Source organism: Lonchura striata, chromosome 5 (assembly GCF_046129695.1).
Source record: "Lonchura striata isolate bLonStr1 chromosome 5, bLonStr1.mat, whole genome shotgun sequence".
Lineage (NCBI taxonomy): Eukaryota > Metazoa > Chordata > Aves > Passeriformes > Estrildidae > Lonchura > Lonchura striata.
This window is the reverse complement of record NC_134607.1, coordinates 18702579-18726043: the sequence shown is the minus strand read 5'-3', so window position 1 is coordinate 18726043 and position 23465 is coordinate 18702579. Positions and strand designations below refer to the sequence as shown.

General features: G+C 40.9%; 1 protein-coding gene across 1 annotated transcript in view; it reads right to left on the bottom strand.

Annotated features, from left to right (window-relative positions):
- Positions 1-22907, bottom strand: part of TBXAS1 (thromboxane A synthase 1) — a 250988-nt gene extending 228081 nt beyond the window's left edge. The window contains exons 1-2 of the mRNA XM_021536482.2: positions 22786-22907; positions 12117-12307 (exon numbers count right to left, since the gene is read on the bottom strand). Coding sequence (XP_021392157.2) covers positions 12117-12214 — 98 coding nt within the window. The 5' untranslated portion in view covers positions 12215-12307; positions 22786-22907. The remainder of the gene's footprint in view (positions 1-12116; positions 12308-22785) is intronic.
- Positions 22908-23465: the final 558 nt, after the last annotated feature.

Below are 23465 nucleotides of genomic sequence, written 5' to 3'. Positions count from 1 at the left end.
GGGGGAAAAAAAAGTCAGCTATGTTACAACACAGCTTTCATTTCCTTAAAGCTTGAGTTCAAGCTCCATAGATACTGTGAGCCTAAATGCTCAGACGTAAGCAAATAAACTTGGGAAACACTTTCACAGATACAAGGTTTTTTTAAAAAAAATTATTCATGTGCACTTGTCAGTCAGGAAATTTCTATTGAAATTTTTTTGCTGTTCCCTAACTTTACCAGGACAATTTAGCAAAGTAAATAGAACTTGGTTCTCACACAAGTTTGAGACCCTGTTTTGATGATTCAGTAAACTCAGGTTTAGAGCAAGAAGCCTCTGATTTAAAACCATCTCAGCCATACCACACAAAGAATTGATTTGGTAGAAAAAGGTTCTTTTAACTGAAATTTATTAATATGGAAAAGTGAACTTCAAGGCAGGTACAGCCTTTGTTTTCCCTGTAGCAAAGCAGAAATTGTATCAATTACCTATCTTGCACCCCAGTTAGATAAATCAAAATTGTCACATGTGCCCAGCCCTGTCCCGATGAGCTCTGCCTGAGAGAATGATCTGGTGCTGATGAGTGTGAACCCACAGCCTGGTGCTGCACTGACAGATCCTGGAGGGCTGGGGAGAGACTGCAGTTTTTCAAAAACACAGAACAACAGATCAACACCAGAATGAAGATATACAAGGCAAAACCCAGGCACTGTCATAAAATACACTCAGGGTCAATAGCTGACGTCTCTGTTATAAAAATTCTATGGGTTTTACCCAAGGTTATTTCCTTAGCTGCCAGGAGTCATTTGGCTAGAGATGGGATAAGGGGGTTGCTTTGAGCACTGAACATGATCTCTCCAACAATCAGATCACTTACGTTTGGCTGCTTATTTAGAAGTTGTTTGTCCCAAATCACCTGCTGTGTGTTTATATGTAAATGTCAATGTATACATACATGGATACTTGCAAGGTGTTTACATGAAAGCTCTCAGGAGATTTTTGGATGTGAAACCACAATATTCTCCTTCAGTTCTAGGCTGTGCTTTATCAAGATGACCAAAAGTAATGTTGCCAAATTTTACTGCCCTCCTGTTCCAACACTAGTTCCAAGTTCCTTCACATCTCAGAGGCTACTCTTTATGGCAAAAGGACAGCCTATTAACCTAGCAATGTTCAAACTTTTATCACCTTTCTCTGCCCCTGCATAGATAGATACTACTCTCCCAGGCTCCAGCTTAGGAACATCTGGCTTGACCACCCTCCTCCTGTACAGAAGCACATCTCAAGAGAGGGAGTTGAGCAGAAAGATTCTGCTAAGGTAAGATATACCTGCTGCTGCACCTCTGCCAAGGGCTGACCTCCGACTATTCCCAAGCTTCTTGAGATCTTGCCATACACTTTACCTACCAGCTCTTCATCCAGACAACCCTCTGCTCTTTCCTTTGCAAGATCTCAACCCCACCCCCTCTGCAACTTTTGGCCATCCACCTCAGCCTTTGAGGTGTTCGCCAAGGCCAAACTAAAGGGAAGCAAGAGGTGCCATCAGCCAAGGGCTTACAACGGGCTGAAGAGGCCAATTCCTATTGCCTTCCACCAATCTCATGCCTGCAACAAGCTTGTGCCCAGCCACAAAGCTGCTGCAGCACTGGAGAGGATCTCCTCACTGACACAGGGACACATGCAAGCACACACAGGGCAGCAAACTCTAAAATGAGCTTTTTTTGTTGTATTCTCATCTCTGCCATGTTTATGAGGCTCTCAGCCTCCCTCAGATTATTTCTGTCCCTCATCCTCCCATGGACAACAGTCCAAACCCATTCAGAGGGAAGATGCAGTGGCTGTGACTGCAGAGTTCCTCCAGTATATCCTCTAGCATTGCTAAATTACACACTATTAAACAACCAAGCATCTCAGCTTTATTAGTAACCTTATTATTACAGCACTGTAAAATAAAAAAAAAAAAAAGTGGGGGTTTTTGGTGGTTTTTGTTTATTTTTTTATGATGAAGCTGCTACTGTGTGGAGGAAACTTGTTCTTTGCACACACAGGCACGTATTTCATATGGTGCATTGCAAGCTGCATGGAATAGAAAGCAGCTGGAGGAAAATGGCTATAGAGAAATGGTTCTCCTGGGCATCATCTGTTGATTTGTTTTGTTTATAGAAAGAATGAGATTTTTATCTCTGCTCAAAATATAAAATGCTTTCATGGCACTGAGCTCACTGCTTGGCTATGCTCTCACTCAGGAACGTAAATAAAAAGGGGGAGAATGAGGGAGAAAAAGGCTTTACTGCACATAACCCTTAGAATGTCAAAAATTAAATAGGAAATGTCCACCATTGACACAGTTAAAGCCTGAAAGAGGAACTAAGTCACCAAGCTGCCATGGAAATAAAGGCCTTCTTACCATGTTTGTTAATGGTTAGAGTCTCCTAAAGCTGAGGAGGCAGGTTAGGGATAAACTACCCAAATCCCAATTCTCAAATCTCAGACTGAGTCCTGGCAGGATGAACATACATACATTGTAAATACACCAGCCCTTATGAGATTCATGGCCTGAGAAGGCAGAGGTTCCTGCAGTCCTTCCACCAACTTGTGCCCACCATTAAAATTCCAAGCTCGCTCTGCAGCCTTGCTTGGGGAGGTCACTCACTCCTCTGTGCCTGACACCCAGGATCTGATGGTCTCTTTCAGTTAATAACAGACAACATCTCTATGTCCTAGGAGAACACCAGATGGCTGCTTTTCCACTCAAATTGAGAGCACTTCCATTCATATTAAACAAAAGTTACAACTCAGGAAAGAAAATATATTGTGAAACCACTGAATACTTAACTACTCCTAAAAATTTAAACTTTTTAAAATTTTAAAACACAACTACCAAGAGACACAACTGTCAAGAGACACAACTACACAATCTGTGAGAAATTATGTGAGGACTAAAACTTTCCAGTAGACAAACAAATTTTAAAATACTATTATTCTGAAATAGGAAAAGCTCAAGGTTTGTTGCCATATCTAGGAATAGTTAGTAAAACTGAGGATTCTTTATCTTTGTACTACCAATTCCTACCTCTGAAGAAGGGATGAGAGAGAGCAAGCCAGATACACAGAAGTGAAGGCTGCTGAATATTACTCCAGAACAAGCCTGTTTCACAAGCTACAGGAGGTGATCCAAAGCCTTTCTGGTACCACCAAGAGGTGTTTGCTCTTTCTGAAGCTGCTGGCCAGAGCTCTGACCTGAATGACTACTGAGCAACTATTTGTCAACTCAGGGTCCCAAACTGAGTTCAGCTCATCACAGCATTCAGAGACATTAATCAGTCCAGTACAATAATGTTACACCCACTGAAATCTATCCTAACATAAATATGCAGCTTCTCAGTTTTGCTGCTATGAAGCTTGTACTGAGGACTCTGTTGGGAGAGCTTTCTTCATCTCAAGTCATGAAGAGTATTTCAGAAAATTTTAAAACAGATTTGTTAAACTCTTTGGAGATCAAACAGGTCATATAGATATTTTAAAGATGAAAGAGGGCCCTTGCAGTTTTTGACCACCATCACTCTCTGTCTGTCATGCTAGAATGCAATCCACTAAAGATCCTTTAGCTGCTCCTTCCTCTCCCAGGATGGCTTTATTTCATGTCTTTCCCACATTTCAAAGCACATGCCTTGACAACCTCTTCAATTGTTATAGCTCTACTGAAAGGGTGTTTACATAAAAGCTCTTTGGAGCTTTTTGGATGAGAAACCACAAACATGCATGCACAGACTATATCAGATTTATTGCCACCAAGTAAACTAAAACAATACCAAGGGTTACAGGTTCAGAATTCTGCCAAGAGTTCTCATCCAAGAGCATTCATTCAGCAGGAGCTTGTGATCATACAATTACCAATTTCTCATCTTCTGTAAAGTCTACTGCCTTTTCATCCTTCCCATGCCCTCAACTCGTAAAAAGCATCACAAGGTTTTTAGTGGCTGAAAAGAACTATTCTTTCCAAGGAAGTAGACTTTACTTTGCCCATATAAGCAAGCATACAGACATCACCCCATTTCCTAATCCCAACACACATCTCAGTTCAGCTCCTTTCTTCCAGCCTCAATTTGCCCTAATATACTTGACCTCAATCTGTAACAACCATCTGCAAATTCATGGAGTCATATCTTGCTGTCCCCAGTCATTCTTTCCAGTCTTTTCCCAGCCATTGCTGGGCATCCACCTTCTTTTCCTAACCGAGTCAAAAAAATAATATAATGAGTTTTGCCCTTTCCTGTTTGCTGCTTCCTTGCTCCCCTAACAACTTACACAGGTTTTGCAGAACCACAAAAGCAACACCTAGCCAGGAAATTACCAAAGGAATGCATATAAAGAATCTCCCTCATGCTAGATGATCCCTTCATTAAAACTCTTGTATTCCTATTGGCCTGCACATAACTCCAATCATAAATAACACATGTCAAATAAAGAAGTAAAGCTTCAAAGAAATTGTCACCAATGTAAGCAATGGCATATAAAGCAAGGGAAGGAAGAGGCAGACATGGAACATCATTTTCTCAAGCTCCTCTGCTATTTCCAGGAAAGTGAAATAAATGCATATCCAAACCCAAACCAGAAAATATTTTGAACTCTTTCAGCTGCTTCACAGCAGTTAGCACATACTAAGCTCATGGAACAGTAAACTGTTTTCAATAGGGAAAAAAAACCAAAAAGAGAACTAGGGAGATAAGAGAGTGAAAAATCCATCTAAAGATTCTGTGTGTGTCAAAGGGAACTGATAAAAAACAATCTCTCAATAATATGTAAATATTTTAAAGCATTTTTTAGACAGCTCCATTAAATACAATATAAAACTCCCCTACAGAAGAGCAAGCCATGGCAATCAAAGCCATAAATTACCTGTGAGCCAGCAGCGAGGACAAAACAAACATTGGTATGGATGAAATCTAATGCAAAGACAAAAAGGAGTGAAGAAGAATATGGGCAATTTTTTTAAATAACGGGAGCAATGTTAAAGGAGACAAGAAAAAGAGAGAGCAGAGATCTATATTTCAGCACTCTGAGGAGTTCTGACCTGTCAAAACTACAAATTGTTTTAACTTTTCATTTAAGAGGGAGCACAGGCATGCTGGCAGGACACTTTGTGTGCTAACTGAAAGTGGAGTGACAAAAATCCACGCACCCTGGAGCACAGGAGCAACAAGTCCTCCCAGTGCAGGGCAGTCACAGGAACTTCAGTATGCACCCCTGGGGTTCAGGGAAGAGCAGAGCTCATGGCAGTGTTTGCAGACTTTGCAGCAGACCCTCTGAGCCTGACAATTCAATGCAAGGACACAGCAAGAGACAGCCCCAGTGCAATGGATGGAGTGCTGCACTGCTTGCAGAGCCTTCTCTCTGAGGAAGTTGTTCATATTGCCTTCTCCCATCATCTAATTTCAATTCCTTTTAATACACCAGCAGGGTATTAAGTTCCTCATGTTCCTAATACTGTCAGTAGATGGAGGCAGGAGCTCCTAGAAGATAATTTGGAGTACCAAAAATCAGTTTGAGAGGGGCCCAAATATCCCCAAGTTAAAGAAAGCAACCTGCCCAAAGGCAAAGACCAGATCAAAAGTTAAAATCAAACTGCAGGCCCAGCAGAGCTGAGTGCAGCTCCAGAGCAGGCTCCCAGGCAGAAGTTGCCTGATGGAGAAGTCAGAGTACTTCTCTCCCTTGCTGGTCTCTCCTGCCTATGCAACCCAGTTGAGACCAGACTCAGGCCATTCCAAGCCCCATGGGAGGTGGAAGCAGAAATTGGATGGCTCAGGGGCTGACTCCAGCTCCTGTTTGCTCTTGAGCTATTTGTGTGTATTATCCAGCTTTGCAGTTCACTCCATTGGACTTGGATCTGGAAACCATAGCAGAACACAGATAAATATATCAGGTTTGTGAAAGGAAGCCATCCTATCCCTGTAGGTATGCCTTTACATACTATTAAGGCTCCAATCTCCACTCAATAAAATCAAACTATACTTTAATTTGGGATTTAATGGGGAAAGGCATGAAAAAGTTCAGGGAAAAACAAAAACCACAAGGAATTAATAGGCTGGAGATAGAGCTTTTTACAGAGTTTTTAGGATAAAGTGCACCTTCACAAAAGCAAAAAACTCAACAACCACTTGAGGGCCTTCAAATAAACACTGCTGGACATGTAATCCCTAAATTGAAGACAAAACAAAACAAGCAGAGGCAGTTTCTGAGTTTTGTAGTGTAATGCAACAAAGCAACACTACAGATGCACAGCCTGCAAGGCCCAACACTGGATAACCAAGGGGTTATAACAGCCTCTGAGTATACCCCAGAGAACCTAGGGACTGAAGCTGCAATAGCAACAAGAGAAAACTGTTCTGCTTCTTCCCCCAGAAGTAAGATAACTTTGTTTACCTAAAAGCAGCATCATCAGGGCACTGAGTGAACTTCATTCTGGATGATCAAATCTACACAAATCTACCTTGTTTTCAGAGGAATAAAGTATTTAGTTATATGTGGTATGGCACCTTTCCCAATTATAACTCAGTAGTTTATTCTGTTCCTTCTCAAACTCACCTAGAGATACTTGATTTAGGCAAGGCCATATATTGCACAATTTTGGGATCAAATTATGTTTGACACATTAGTGCGAATTACAGATTTGCTTGATGTGAAAATGCATGACAAAGATAATTCAGAATCTTTGAGATTTTCTTCTGTCATCTACAGTGGTTTGCTGGTGTTTCTGGTTGAGTCAGATCCTTCTAGCTTTTCTGATGGGACATTCAAATGAAGGGGAGGGAAGCAAAATGATTTCCACTGATAATGGCCATTTTAGGGAAAAAATTTAAAAAAAAAAAAAACACCAGCTGGGGTTAACAGAATATTAAAAACCCCAAAACTTCCCATCCTTCTTACCCTGTAAACCTGATGCTGGGTTCACTGCTAACTGAGAAGTTACAAAAATGTAATAGGGGAAGCCTCATTAGGGACCATAACCTGAGATTCCAGCTCAGAGGTCAGGCTGTGCTGGTCAGAAGGATGTGGGAGACAGAGACAAGTCCAGAAGCAGTACAGGAGCAGCAGCCCCTGAGTATTCTGTGTCTAGAGCTGTGCCTTCTGCCAGAAAGGGAAATGAGAGGCTTTGACACCTGAGCATTAGGATGCCTCTCTGAATCTCTCACCTCGAAGAGCCTGAGCAGAGCTCTACATCCCTCTGAGTGTTTCCTGATGCTCCACACCCAGGCCTGTTTCCAGCCATAGTGGTCCTAGCAGCCCTGTGCCTTTGATGGCAGCAGTGTCAGGTGAAAAATTAGGCCTACCTACCCAGAAAGGATGCAGGTTTTTTAGTGCCTGTCCCTGAATCTATCCAGAAGTATTATGTGTTAGCGAAAATAATCTACTTCCCTTATGCCTGCACTCAGACCATAAACCTAGAGCTCTAGCTGCCAAATAACTTTTGTAAATAGTGATCTTTTGAGGGAAAAAGTTGGTCCAAGATGTAGTATTATGAGGCATTTACTTTAGAAAAAAAAAAAAAGGTAGTTTTAGCTAACTCAATCCCAAACAGTAAGGTTCTGCAAAACCTTATGACCAGAATGCAAAACCTTAAAACCAGAACAAAGTTTTTGCTGGAGGAAGATTAACTCTAAACTTTCCCTTTAGAGCCCTTTCCAAAACCACAGATGCAAAGTAATGCCAAACAAGCAATGATGTTGAAATGACCTGTATGGAAATACTACCTTGTCCTGAGATCAACTCCTGATGTGGTTTACTGCAGGTATGGCACCAGCTGATGAACTCAAACACATGTGCCCCAATGCCTAAGTGTGTCCTCATCCAATTATATGCAAATGACTTAAGGTCAGAGGAGGAAAAATACTAAATTTAGTTTTCATTCTTTTTTATCAGAGACTGCAAATTCTTTGGGGCAGAATTGACTTATTCTGCACTGGGTGGGTAGTACCTTGATCTAGGGATACCCCAATCTCTAAGTATCTCTAGACTTGTCTCTAGCACAAGTAATCATTAATATTACTTCAATGTGGAAATGACATGTTTCTGAATTACTTAGCTTTTCAGAAAGAGACAGGAACACCACTAGTTTATGTTTTGCTATGTTTGAAAGCATGCAATTAGACACAGATCTTACAAACATAAACAAACACTTCCACCCAACCTCCATGTTTCTAAAAAACCCCAGGTTTGTTTAGACAAGAGGTTGATAATCCAGTTTGAACACAGGTATCTGAATGCTATGACAGCTTCTTCATAATGCTCAGCTTATGGTACATTAAACTTTAAAGCAAGATAAACTCATGCTTTCATTTTATCAAACATCTACCCAGACAGCAAAAGGAAAGACACAAAGCAATGTTTGCAGCTACAGCCAAGCATGGGATATCCAACTCAGCATATGTTTGAAATGAAAATGAACAATATGTTGCATAGATATAGTACTCTATTTTTCAATAGAGAGTATCACTGGGATTTGTAAATGTTAACCTCTTTCTTCCCTTAAGAGTTTGATTTTATTTCATGACTAAAAAAAACCCCCGAGATTCACAGAGATTAGGCAAATAGACACAGCAGTGCTTGCAATTGAGAAAGAAAGTGCTCTTAAAAGAAACTACTCTGGTAATCAGTTTGGGTGGAAGAAATCACAGGGGAGGACACAGACAAGACATTTTTTAAGAGCACTAAGTGTTGTGCCACTGGTATTACTGAACTTTGGTAGTTAGCCATATTATGCCTTTTTGTTGTCAATAAAGCAGCAACCTGTCTATCACAATAATAATGATGTAGTAACAGAAATCAGAGAATCCATTATAAGAAATCTTCAAGAAGAGACTTCTACCTACAGAAGACAAATAGCAGGAATGGAGAGGGTAGCAGATGACTAAATCCTTCAGGAATGGGGGATAGTGAGGTGGCTTGAGCAGCCTCTTAATTTAACAGATTACCAAAAACCAACTTCCCATTCAAATCCAAATAGACTATGTACCCAAAAAGCTTCACGGCTCTTTCTACTCCCAATATTTAATCAACTGCCTTACAACGCCTCTCCTTAGAGCTGACTTAAGGTCGTGTAGCAGACAAACACTGAGAGGTTATAGTTGCTTCCACTGATTTAAAATTGACACATTACACTACAAGCATCACCTTCATATTACACTGACGACAATGCATGAGAAATCAGAGATGTGTTATTACACAATTTGTTATAAAGAGTTATTGATGATCTTCATTGTACCATAAATAACAGCCTAAAAATTATCAAATCATCCAAGTTTCTTCCTAAGACTCGCATCTTCCCTGTAAGTTTATTTTTATGCAGCTACAGCCTTCCTCCCTTTCCCAATCAACCCTTTCTTCTCTCCCTCTTTCATATGACCTCACCATACCCAAAAATGTGAAGAGATTGGTCTTATCGCAGTTTAGCAAGATACCACCTGCCAGATGAACTGTGACAAATCCCAGCTGGCCTTACAATATACACACTCACAGGGACTGAGGCTGAGCCCATGGACAGCAGCTCAAGGCTGTCATTTAAACCTCTGAGTACCCTCATCCACGAAAATCATGCTAAGGAAAGAGTTCAATAACACCAGTGTTGCCATGAACACATTCCTATTCTAGTGTGCATTAGATCTTTTTACTCTCTCCTCTACCTGCAACTGCCTTCTGTTGAGCCTTACTAAGCCTTTTGCAGCCAACAAGGTGGACAAACTACTTGTTCTTATTTTCACACAACAGTTGACACAACATGACCCCAATCAATCATACACTAACAAAATAACAATAAATAACAAAATTTACAACAGCAAATATTCATTCCTCCCTTTCCCCAGGACTGCCCTTCTGAAATCCTGGAAGAAAAAGCTGAAAAAAAAATTCAGCAGTTATTGAAAAATTAAGATAAGGCTTATAAATAAAACCTCAAAGGAACCCTAAGAGTTATTACATTATTATTACTCCTGCCATACACAATACTCCTGTTTTCTAAGTCCTAGAAGAACCAGATAATCAGGTACACAACACAACAGCAATAAAAACATTCTCTAGAATTAGAGACCTGCCTTTATATTAGCAACCATTTTACATACAGTTTAAATAATTCCTTGAACCCAAGGTTTCAGTCATGAATAAAGGAAGATGCGAGCATGCATTGAGTTTTACTGATTTGTTTAAACACACAGGTAGTATAAAAATTTCAACAAAATAGACTCAAATTAGAAAGTTGAGAAGTTTGAACAACTACCACACTTGCAGATGTGATTCAAGATTTTAACCTTACAGGCACATGAACTGCACTTTACTGAGATAAATAGATGTGAACAGCTCAGACATCAGGAAACCTACCAACAGCCCATGGCTTATTTTATTGCAAGTTTAGTCATTGCCAGCTTCCCATTGAAAGAGTGATCTACAGGCACCCATATTTAACAAGCTACTTAAAAATAAACTTGAATCTGTAGATCAACAAGATTGGTTAGTAGTAACCATTGGCGGTTACAAGTATAAAACACTTTTCCCATATAAAACTTCTGCTGCCTTTTCTTGATGCTTTTCACAGAGCTCACCTTCAGCCAGAAAAGCAGACACACTGAATGGGGTGTCTCTACTGTTAGACAATTTCCCACCTCACTGCTAAGCTGAACTTTTTGAAACTTTTATGGTAGGCCCTCAATTTAGGAGTAACTGACTACAGCCACGAGTCTGGTTTAACTCTGCAATTAGAGTTAGCTTTGTTAATGGCAAGACCAAATGTGCACTAAACCACCATGACTTAACTTCAAGGGGAGGAACAGCCTTTCCTAAACTGAATGGGAAAATGGGGCCCTGGGCAAACACACACCAGACGGTGCCTAAGATTTACAAGGAGCAGTTCCAGGTCTTTGGAGATCTTGGCACATCTGGACATGAGCTATGTGGAAGTATCAGGCTATTTCAAATGATTCACAGGTGGCTAGATCTCACCAGCTGACCTGCTGCTTTTCTGAACTGTGGATGTGCCTCTGTCCTCCCTCTCTCCCCCTTAAGCTCCCAAAGATGCACAGGTCTACAGGTGAACAACATGGTCTTAATGAAGCTACTGTTCTTTTTCCCAATAAAATTCAGAGGATGTAGGACTTAGATATTTAGAATTATTTGGGCATCTTGTTAAGAAAGATCTTGTTAAGAAAGCAGGCTCACCCACCTATTTGATACAGCAATACACATCAAGTATGGGTTTGACTCTTTTTAGTCTCTCTAGATCGTCTCTGAACACAGAAGGAAGTTTAACAAAGCTCAACAGGGTGAAAGAATAACAAAATATATGCAAAGTGATCTGTAATTTACATTGCTACCACAGTTGTGCTAAACTAATGGTGCCATCACTATTCTCTTCCAGATTAGCTTTGGATTTTTGCTGGGTTTTTTTTTTTTTTTCTGCAACAGTCCCTAAAACCTTTTATTGAACACTCATACAATTGAGAAAAGCCCCATTATTTTACTGGAAGGCAGGATTTGAAGATAAATGCAAGTGAAAAGTCAGAAAAACACTCCCAGTTCAGCTAATATAATTTCTGAAAGAAATTGTCAGGACAGGGGGGAGGTTGTTGTTTTTTTTCATTTCAGCACAGCTCACTGCATTGCCTACTGTGCTAACCATTACAGCTGCTGTTATTCTGATTTGTGTCTACTAGTCAGTGTGGAAAGAACAAGAGAGGAAATTCAAGCAGCAGTTAAAATAAGTGTCTGTACGCTTCAGCCAAAGAACAAGTGTGCAGCACAGTAGAGAGAAGAGGTCCAACAAGTACTTGGTTTCTTTTTGACCTGTACCAATGTTCCTGCTGCCCAAAGACATTAATAGGAAACCAACAAATAAGTTCTTAACTTAGAAGACAATTTTTGTTAGCAGTTGGTAAAGCACTTACAAGACAAGATTGCAAGGAGAAAATTCTCTAAAAGCATAGTGAGTTTTGTGAGTATTTATTGCACTCTCTGCTTCCAAACCAATTCCCTCTCCATTTCCCTCCTAGGAAATTACCTTCCAGTTTCCCCTCATGGATGAGACTCTAGAGATGCTGGGTTTCAGCAGGGTTTGTGTCTGAAGTGCAACCCATCTCACCACTATCACTTACCAATACAGCAGGACCAGGAAGACTGCCAGCAAAGCCAGGGTGACTGTGGTGCTGTTCATTTCTAGGGAGACAAGTGCCAGAAGATCTACAGGCTCCATTTTCCTCCACTACAGCTCCAGCCTTGAGTGCTGTGTGCAGGGGAAAGCCTCCACAAGGGCTGATAAAGCCTTCCACAGCTAAATGAATGACATCTGCAACAAAACAGGAACCGAGAGAGCAAAAACATGTCAAGCACAGACTGCAAACCTTTCCTCTTCTCATCGACTGCACACTCTGAGACAGAACTCAAAGGTTCCCTGAATGGTAGAATGTAGCAATTTCCCCCCTCCCACTGTTGTTGACTGTCATGCCAGTAAATATTTACATATCCACTGCTTGAGACATCAGCGTTGCTGAATAGGTTTTTAAACCTCAAGTATGGGAATCTGGGGAGTGTGTGGGGAAAATAAATGGGGGAGACAGCCTGACCATGTTACAGATCATGGAAGAAAAACATAAAGGCGCTTCAGGGGTGCCCTAATATACAAACAATGGAGTTCACTAAAGTTACTAAATTAGAGCATTTTTGCAATATGAAACTTCATTAGCACTTCATTTCCAAGCTGGTTATACCTTGTAAAATGGAACAAGTAAACTTTAAATTACCACAAATAAAAGGAAGAATTAGAGGAAAGCTGGTCTAATGTGACTTCTAGAATGCATGCAAATAAAGACCAAATGAGCAGAAAACCCCAAATTTCTGGGGTAGTACCAGATCCATAAGTCAGCATCTGCCACGCTGGTGAGTCCACACAGACAGCACTGTTTGGCTGTATCATCTCAAGTTCATGAGGGCTACAGCAAATTTTCCTGGCTCAGTGCACTGTCCCCCTTGGAGGTATCACTAACCAGTCTCTCCAGAGATACTTTGGCTACCCCTATGTTGTATTTCTAGTATCAGGTTTAACACCAATATGGTAAAATCTATTCTCTCTGCACTGTGGCACAGTCAGGTTGCCACAGGCCCTAGAACAACCTGCACACAACAATCAAGTTTTGACTGCAGTTCCGGAAATTGTTTGTTCACTGTATATTAATTCTTTAGCTTTCTTCCATATTTTCCTGCCTGCAAACCTCAAGCCTGTTTTAAGCATCTGATCCAGTCCAGTTAGAAAGGTAAAGCAATGTACACACGTTGAAGCACTTCTACAAGAGAAGACCATCAACCTGTTATACACAAAAGTAACCATTACATGATCAAATAAATCTTCAGGACAACAACATCAGAAGCAGCAGCTTGCACATAAATACCTTTGCCCATGACAAAATTCCCTGAACTGTCTAGTATTATTTGATACTTATGAAACTACAAATTCTCATATACGTGCTTCAGAGTTTCCACCCATCGTAAACAACCTATTTGAAAGATAAGAAAATCAATGCTATGCAAAAACTTGGTTTATGAATTATATAGTAACCTTGAGAACCAGAAATTCTGTAAAATCTGATTCTCTTAACACACCTGATAAAGAGTGTTTTTTTCTCTTACTACCCCAAGACAATAGGTTAGATTCAATGTGCAAGGTTTCTCCAATATCACTGTATTACACTTCCTGCTTTTATCAGAGAAGTTAATAATACAGGTATCAAAAAAGTAAAGTCTTTAACACAATGGAGTTTAATTTTGAGAAGATTTGGCTCTTCTCTAAGTGAATCACTGCTATTTTGGTTCTCCGTGCTTCACAGCTGCATTAATTCCCTTCCAGCCTCAGATCCTTACAGAATAAGTAAAAGGTGTTAACCAGCTCATCAGCTCTGCAGAATAGCGACGAAGCTCACAGAAAACCTTGCTTCAGGTATTAACAACTCCACTGCTATTCTAGGTCAGTAACAGCTCTGATGGTTTGCTGCTGCTGCTGCTGCTGCTGCTGGAAAGTTCTGCAAGAACAACTGCAACAAGATTTAGCACCAGTGACACAAGGAATTAATCAGTGGGCACAAGCTAATCCCAACTAACAAGCAATCCTGTGGGACTTTCAGAAAAAGAAAAAAAAAATCACATATTGATATACATCAAAGTATTTTCTAAAATACTTTTCTTCTTTTCTTTTCTTCTTTCTTTCCTAAAAGACTTGTCTTTTCTTCTTATATCACAGGGGTAGAAGACAAGAAATAATATTCTAATTTCACTTTAATTTATTTGACTTTTTAATAAAAGGAATTTTTCTGCACATAGAGGACAGATGTTCTCTTATTAAAATCAACTGCATGACTCCTATCAGCACACACAGGTCAAGTAGAAACCTCACTTGTTTTTTAAGAAGGACTGGAGTCTTTTCCCAGTCACACTGAAACAGGAGGTATGAATAGCTCTTAAACATATGCTTAAGAAAGAAAATAGGATCTCACATCAGAATCCAATTTGGGAAAGAACACATAATCAAGCCTTTTTTTTTTTTTGCTTTTCTTTTCGTCCTTTTCTTCTGTTGATGGTGGGGTTTGTTTTGTTTTACTTGTCAAGCCTCATCACCTGTTTCTTGATGTGGGATTTTAGCTTGGCACCCCTGACCATTAAGAAGGGAGGCAAGCATTGACTCTAAAACCTGCCTGGAGCACCTCTCATCACAGACAGAGGCATTTAGAGTTATCATCTTGGAGTCAGGGACCTCAGCTCTGTGAAGAGCCATATAAATCCACAGGATACTTGTGGGGGGAAAAGGAGTCAGGGATGCAGCGAGCAATGCAAACAAGATACTTATCAATCCTGAGAATTCTCTTTACAAGTTTTTTTTTACGTGAGAAATATCATCCTAATTAAGACTTAACAGCGCAGATATTTTTCACCAACCTCCAAGAGTTCCTTTTGTGGAGTCACGCTGGCCAGTATGGTAGCAGTATCAAAGAAGTAGTGAAACAAAGTCGTCCCTAACCGCAGGCTGGAGGAAGCCAGAGACAGCAGAAGCCTTTTCCTGTCAGCCTGCTGTGAGCCAGCAGCAGCGCCTGCGTTTGCATCCACCAGGCTTCCCTCAAGACTGCATCTACCAAGGTTTGAAGCTCCTTGACGCAGTGCCATCCACGCCCTTTTCTTCTGTAGCAACTAAAATCCACGGATCACCACCTCATCCATCACAAACAGATGTTGACTAAAACCTCCACTGAAGGGACCCATCTCACCCTGCCTTCCCCACCACTGCCTGGGAGCTCCCCAGCAAATAGCAGGAGTTCAGTGCTGAGCACCAGGGCTGCAGCCTGCACACACGCTCACAGCAGCAGCTATTGAGCAGGGAAGTACACAACAGCATTCAAAGTCTGAGAGGCTGAATTGTTCCCCAACTGAAAAAGAACAAAAACCTGGCACCCAGACAACGCAGGTTTTACAGGAAGCCTTCATGCCTTACAGCCCCGAGTCCAGTAATATTTTCTGTAAATGCTCTTCCAAAACAATGCATTTCAACTTCCAAAGGAATACAGCTGTGGCTGTGAGCCTCAGCAATGCTTGACATACACAAGTGTTGTTCCAACAAGAAATACAGAGTTTATTAAAAAGCAGGAATATAGACCTTCCCAGTAAACCTAAATCATGTTAAGGATTTTGACCTGTCTTCAAAGCATATCAAATGGAAAGTGTAGTCCCATATTTCAGGAGCTACTGACTACACCAGCTAGACTAACCACATACTCCTGTTAATGACCAAATTCAATTCCCCTTCTGCTATTCTACCTCATATATTTTAGGTCTATAATAATCTAATTAAGTCTGAGCCACACCAACTTTATGATAGATGAAGGAAGTCCAGGAAGATGTTACATTTTAATTTTATAGCAGTTTGTGTCTATAGAAATTTATAGCACAGTCTTCAGATCAACAAAATTCTGCTACAAACAGCTTAGCCACAAAATACTGCAGACAAAATACCACAGAACAGCTTAAAAAAGAGATTAATCAGGAACTAGTTTATGTATAAGCTTTAACAAAGCCCATGTAACAAAATTTGTAAGTATATATGATGATAATTTATCTTAAAGCAAAAACCCTTCCAGAGCCAAAATGAATTCTCAACATCCTGAAGGTAGACTGATTAAAAAAAAAAATCCAGAGGCACATTTCAAGAGGTTTTTCCTTTTTTTGTGTTTTTTTTTTTTATTTTAAAAAACCTTAATATTCAAAGTACTTGGAATAAAAATGCATTGGAATACAGGGATTTACAATGGCCATCTGTGACTTAATTATTGCTATATCTGTTCAAGGATTGATTAAGCAGTTTAATCAGATGATTCTGTACTCCTGCATGATAAACTATGACAAACTACCCACAGGCAGACCACCAAGGCATCAGAGCCTACTAATAAACATCCTGCTCTACATTCAGAACAGACAAGAGCACCAAAAGGATACCATGAGCTCACGGGAGATTCTTGAGTCACCTTGAATAAAGTCACTCCAATAAAGTGGATCTCAAAAGGCAAACACAGTGACTGTAAAACCACATCGAGGAGGCCACTTTCATGGCACTTCCAACTGAGAAGCAGAAAGACACACTTTTACACTTAAATTGTTTTACCAAGTCAGAATCTGGTTATATTAACCTAAATGCTTCTCGGGAAACAGGCATACAGTTTAAAATTCTAGGAGAGCTAAAATATTATGCAAACTTGCACTTCACTAACAAATTTAATCTTAGCTGCCTAAAAGTTATGGTACTTCAAACACAGTCAGTATCTTAGAGGCTAAAAAACTCATTATGCTAACTAAATGTAGTGCCACTGTACTAAGTCCCCTCTAAAGAAACAAGCTGTGAGATATCCTAGTTATTTCAAAGAACTCCTCTTAGAAATAGCACAGATTTTGTGGTCAAAAGGAATGACAGTTTCTTCTTCTTGCTGTGAGAGTTCAGAATGAGTTTCTAAAATAAAGTTACCTTTGCTAATAGTGACATTAAGATCTTGCAGCCCCTGTGAAATGCCAGAGAAATCAGGAATTAGTATAACATCTGCTGCCCATCGCCAGGCATTTCTAAGCAAATTTACTTTATTAAATAATTGGTAACTTGTTTATATTTCTATAGCTTGCTTTAGAAACATTGATTGATTCAAGCAATCCTATTATTTCATTGTCCTATAAACTTGACTGGAGATAAATATGGATTTATGTTCACAGATCAATAGCACCACATTCACAGCAAAAGCCAAAAAACCCTGCTTAGACTAGTCTTGTAGTTGCAGAGAGACTTACATATCAATGTTTGCAAAAATATTATGGTAAGAGCTGTGAAGTTATAATTGTTTTTCTGAAGCTCAGTTTTTAAACACCATGAAAAATGCCTAACCTTCTCTGTCTGACTGAAAAGCTACTCTAGATGACAAATTCCAGACTTATATTCTCCAAATTGTGTTTTGGTGCTGGATGACAGGCCTAAAAAACAGTGGAAAACTTAACAGAAGTACCTTGTTCTATAACTTAATTAAACAAACTTACAGACTAATACAATGCATTTATCAGTACCCTGTCAAAATTCAAAATGACAGAGGGGAAATGCACAGAAAGTCTCAAAAACCTTGAACCTCAGACAAGGTAAAAAAACTATTCTTCACCTGAGGACTACCACTGTTTTTTTCAAATCTTATGCTCCCAGAAGAAACTCCATAGATGTGAATGGAGAATGTGCCCATGGGTTATGGCCTTCAAGCTGACAAGAATGTAGAATTCTTCCCATCTGGGAACTCTGGGCAGTATCAGCTGTCCCTTTATGCCTTATCTCTAACTAAACCAGAGTGTTTGGATGCAATTGTCCCTCTGAGATGAATAAGACAGAAAAAAAGAGAGAGCAAATGAATGCATTAGATTATACAAACATGCCAAAACCAGAACAGGTACGACATCTCACTACTGCCACTAGTCTCTGTATTGAAGAGGCAGTAAATTGGCAAAAAGGAAAAAGAAGGGTGGCAATGAAGCAAGTCAGACTAATACTCTTGCCACAGCAATAATTCTCATCCCCAAAAAAAGCCCAGAAGCTCTTAGTTTGCGTCCACATGTAGGAATGCAACTTGACTGCGAAGAAACTCAAACTGCCACCAAAAGGAATCACTGAGGACCAGTTCCCCAGCAATTCTTTAGTGGCATCTACAGAACCACTTCTTAAGATGCAGAAACATCCCTTCACAGGATCTCCTGGAAATCACCACATGCAGGGTTTGGTAATGCTGCTCTGACTCCTGCAGATGTGGCCGGGGAAGCTGTTGCCCTCTTGCCTCTCTTGCCTTGAAAATGTTCCCCATGATAAGCATTTCAAAGTGACAGTAACTGCACTCTGAACGACCATGATGAATATTCTCAGATTGCAGTAAAAACATAAAATGTGTGGGGTGCTGGAACAAGCAAAGCTGGGGCAGGAAGACACATCCAAACTTCACCCTATGGGGCAAATGCAGGGACAGTATAAATGCCATATTTTCACTCATGCTCCTGTACGGAGTGTATCTGCTGCCTAAATGTATGCATCACATGATGAATAATTCTTGGTAGATCATGCCAGAGATTCCCAAAGGCCTTCTTACCCATATGAAAGGGAGCACAGAAAACTAAAGTGCAAATTGCAGCCCCCTTGTACGTGGCAGGGAAGCACATGCAACATATGGGTAGCTTTACTCTGGTTCAGCCTTTTGTGCCTTCCCATTCATTGGGCTTTCTTACTGCAGACTTTTCTTCTGACCACTTGTACACTTATTCACCAAATCAGAAACCCCTTCAGCTTCATTCTCAGCAGATATGCTGTAACACAGACATGCATAACTGGTGAGGGCAGTGAGAAAAAAAGAAAAAGGGAAGAAAATTGAAATTATGCAATCACAAAACCAGCACTTCAAAACCTCAAGCTCTTTCTGAACTCTTGGTTTAGTTGAGTTTTTTGCTACAGTGCTGGTTGTTCATTTGTGCAATTGTGATAAATGCAGGTTTTACTGGGGGCAAGGACTGTCAAGCTCCAAGCTAGGAAAAAAGTGCTCAGAAGCTGTGAAACTCAAAGGATCAGGGCTAAAATACTAATTAAACTATTTTAATTGCTCAATTTAAAAATTGCATGTTTTTCCTGCAGTTTCATGGCTCTGAGAGTAAATCTGTGATTTTGGAATGCTTGAGGCTAGCAATACTTACAAAAGGGCATGAACTCAATAAGCTGACCTATTAGCCAAGGGAAGAAAGGTTAAGTGGAAGACTAAATAACCTGATGTTATGAGTTGAAACAGCAAGGAAAACTTACTCTCAACAAGACTTCAATCCTGCTGACACTCCTTTCAACTTCATCTCTCAAAGTGCACTGTAGTTGGGATCTGAGACTAAAGTTTACAGTGTCCAGACTCCTTCCTACCTTGATGCCTCCCACCAAGTGGCAGATAAGCCCAGCCTTAATATTGTAGCTGGACTAGCACAAGAAGAAAATATGTTTCCTTCTCAGGGTATGGGGAACTTTCTCCTCAAGAGTCCCAGCTCTGTATGTGGCAGCTCAGGCTAACTAGAAATTCCCAGGGACAAAGGGAGGTTATGATGAGCTGTAATTCAGAGGGAGACTCCACAGATGCATGAATATTTTAAGGGTGTAGCAAAGAATTTTTGGAAGTCTGGTGCAGGTAGATTGTCTCTGCCCTCATGTGATGCACTCAGCTCTGTGGATGGAGAGCACCAACTCCAAACATAAAATACTTTTTCTCTCAGTATGTGTAACTCCAATGAACTTTATTGGAGCACTGAGGGTACACTGAGAAGATTACACTCCTTAATGTGCAGTTACAGCTGTACTGTAAATGCAACATAACACACTTTCTATTATGGTTCAAGACCACTCCGCTCTTCAAGACTGTTATAAACCTCAGAAAACAGGGGTTTATAATGGAAACACTGAAACACACAACTCTAAAAACTCCAGCAGAGAGGAAATATAGCTATAAATTCAGCTTTTTTTTTTTCCAGCATGCACATTGGCAAGTTATGAATAATACGTATTTCTACACTTACAGCAGACAGACGCACACACTGCTCAGGGTAACCTTTGCTGTAAAGGTGGAGGATGGAAAGAGCTCAGAGCAGAAAGAGCAACTTTTCATCTTGGGCTTTACAGAGTTACTGCAATTGCAATGATGACATAAACCCAGCAATTGAAATTTACTGCCCTGTGATCCAGGGCTGAATTTCAAATGCACTTTTATTAGAAAGGGTGGGTTATGTTTCTATGGTCAGCAAGAAAAAGACATGAGCCCCCTCAATTTCTCTCAGCCTTCTTTGTTTTTAAAAACGTCTTGGCTGTTAGGATGCTGTTTAAATGACATTGCAAATCAGCTTGCTATCCATGCAAAATCAGATATTCTATATATATTCTCTGCTGTATATAATCTGGTCCCTGTCTTCTTAACACTACCAAGAAGTAAAATTTGCTTGTAATTAGTGAATTTCTTACTGTAAAAAAACCCATCTCTGTTTGGCAAGAGAAAGATGGGCAGGCAACCATACTACCACTGAGGCATTTGGGGATTTCTTCAGATATTAATAGCAACTGCAGAGGTGGGTCAGTATAATCCCATTAGCCATATCATGCTGTGTGATTTCTGATGTGTATGAGGAAAGGAAAACTAAACCAACATAATTGCTATTTGGGAGGAGTGCTGATCTTGGGTAAACAGGGAAATCCATGACTGTTTTAAATATTGCAGCCTGACTGTCCGATGGGGAAAGGTAGACTAGGGAGGTCCATCCTCCTTCAGCACCAGGAGGGAGGGGGCACAGGGCTTGGTGCCACTACCACCATTCTCCTCCTTGGTCACCTGCCCATCAGCAGCATCCTCAGCCATCACATTTCTCTGGAGACATTCCTGTAGGAGTTCTGACCCCCTGGCTTAAGCTGCCATGTGTACTGTCCATGTACAGACAAACACTCAAAGCTCAGCAAGGCTGCGTGCAGGTATGATCTCTGGTTTTTATATCAGTCTTGTGCACACTTAAGAAAGTTTTTTGAATGTGTAGGGAATGCTTTCAGATTGAGATGCCCCTATAAATTAATTTCTATTTCAATTCAGATGTGCCCATAAGTTATTTTCTATTACAAATATATCAGCAGTGCCACTAATTGGTCTATGAGGGACATGAAAAACTTCACCTGGAAAGCAGCCCGTGAGACCTCTCCATTACAGCTGCTAGGATTTTTAAGGTAATCGATTAATTGGTAGAAGGTTTAGAACTTCTTACCAACACCTCTGACACTAGCTACATCATCCTCATTTCAGATCTAAGTGCGCTGCATTTAACCTTTCTGCATGTTTGATTCATGAAGGACACCAGCTCTTCAGCTTTCTGCATGACAGCAGTCCTGATGCCACTGTGTGCAAGCCTGACACGCCCAAAACCATACCTCTCACTGACCCAGAGCTGCCAAGCCTCTCAACAGGAAGGGAATTCCCTCCTTGTCCAGACCTGTTCAGTTCAGCATTTGGCAACTTCTGCAGAGACCAACAGCAAAGCTACTTAATTGCCATTAAAAGGCCAACACAATTCCCAGCAGGACTGAGAACTGCCTTTCAGATCTTCTCTTGGGTGACACCTTTACTAGAAGGGTCCCCTGTCTTCACATTCACCTTTTTTATTTAAATAGGGTTCTTCCACCAGTAGACTTAGCTAAAAACTCCCACTCTGCTCCCACAATTTTCAGCCTGTTCACTGCCTGCTGCTTCACCCCAGTACCAGTAGCTGACAATCAGTCTGACCATAAGTAATGCATACAACAAACCTATGGTCTTTAGAATAATAAGTAAATTATTTGTAGGAAAAGACCACAAGGGTATAATTGTGTCATTGAACCAAGTCTTTACACACAGGGCTTTATTATCTCATGTACAGTCAGCCCTGAGAAGTCTGCAGCGTGTCCTTTTGCAAGGTATTTACCACAACTCTCTGGCAAATTTACACTCAGGTGTAAGGACCAACAGCAAGGCTGGAATAGTTTCCCAGGTGCCTGCTTGCCAGATGGTCACAGCCAAAATGTTCAGAAGTGTTTTACCTTACCCAGGACACACACAAAATCATTTCTCCTCCCTCTGCTATCCCACCACTGCTCTGTTTTCTTAAACATCAGGGTAAAATTGAAGCATTTCCAAGGATTTTCACTGTAGCGATCTTAGCAGCCTGAAATTTAGAGTTGCCTCTGGTTGAGGAAACAGCAGATACACTGGAAGAGAGAAATGTACACAGGCAGTCTATTGCAGCCACATATGCAAAACGTGTATATGTCCATTTCTCTCTACTAATGCCTAGAAAGTCAACGTAAAAGGAAAAAGAAGGAAAAAGGAAAAAAAAATACTTTAAAGGCAAGATTAAATTTAGCAAAAAGCTGGATGCTATAAGACCCTTATTCACTAGAGAAAGATTTACAGCCCTCTAGGGCAGTAGGATTCCAACTCTCACTTTTTCTGAGACTGCATGATTATTTATCCCACTAACCTTTACCTAAAGGAGCCAACACATGGCACCTCACCCCGATCGCACAGGCTGACTCTGCAGACAGCGCCAGCCAAGCCAAACTCCGATGCTTTCGCCCAAGGATGCGCCACAGGAGCGGCACGGCAAAGCTTCCCAGCTAAAAGCACGGGGCAAGGAGGACTAGGATGGAGCGCAGGACTTACACAGAAAATCCCAGGAGATCCTTACCTTCAGAGGCGTCCCGTGCCTCCTCCAGCGGCTCCTGGTTGGGGTGCCAGCCGCAGCTGCCTGGCAGCAGCCTGGGGGCAGCAGCGGGGCGCGGAGCCATCGCCGCCTCACGTAACAGACAGGTGCTGGGACAGCTGCCAGGTAGGGCCGCGGGACTACAACTCCCAGGAGTCTCCGCGCCTCCCTGCTCGGTCCCCGTGGGCTGCCCCCCGCCACGCCCTCTGGGGGCTGTAGTTCCGCGACCACCCCCTGCCTTCTCGTCTGATAATCTCTTGCTGGGACAGGAGGTTTTGCGAGGCCGCAAAGGAAGTTAACACTGTGAGACCTTTAATATGTTTCTTTTTAAAAAAGTATATGTGTGTATGTCTGCATTACAAATAATAATTTAAAAAGGCATAAAACTCAGTAAATATTTTTATCTCTGGCAAGGGGAAAATGGGAAGTTAGTTTACTTCCAGTTGTCTTTCTGCTTCTGGTGGGGGTTCTTCGGTTTCTGTGAAGGAAAAAGGGAAAAAGTGAAAAATAAAAGCTCATAAACAAGTGCTGCCAAATAGCTTTGAAAAATCAGATGGGAAAAATTTAAATGTTCCCATACTCTAATTAGTTAATGACTGGCCTCAAGCCTGCAAACATGCTGATACTTAACTGTATCCTCCACTGAAGTGAATGCAATCAAATCT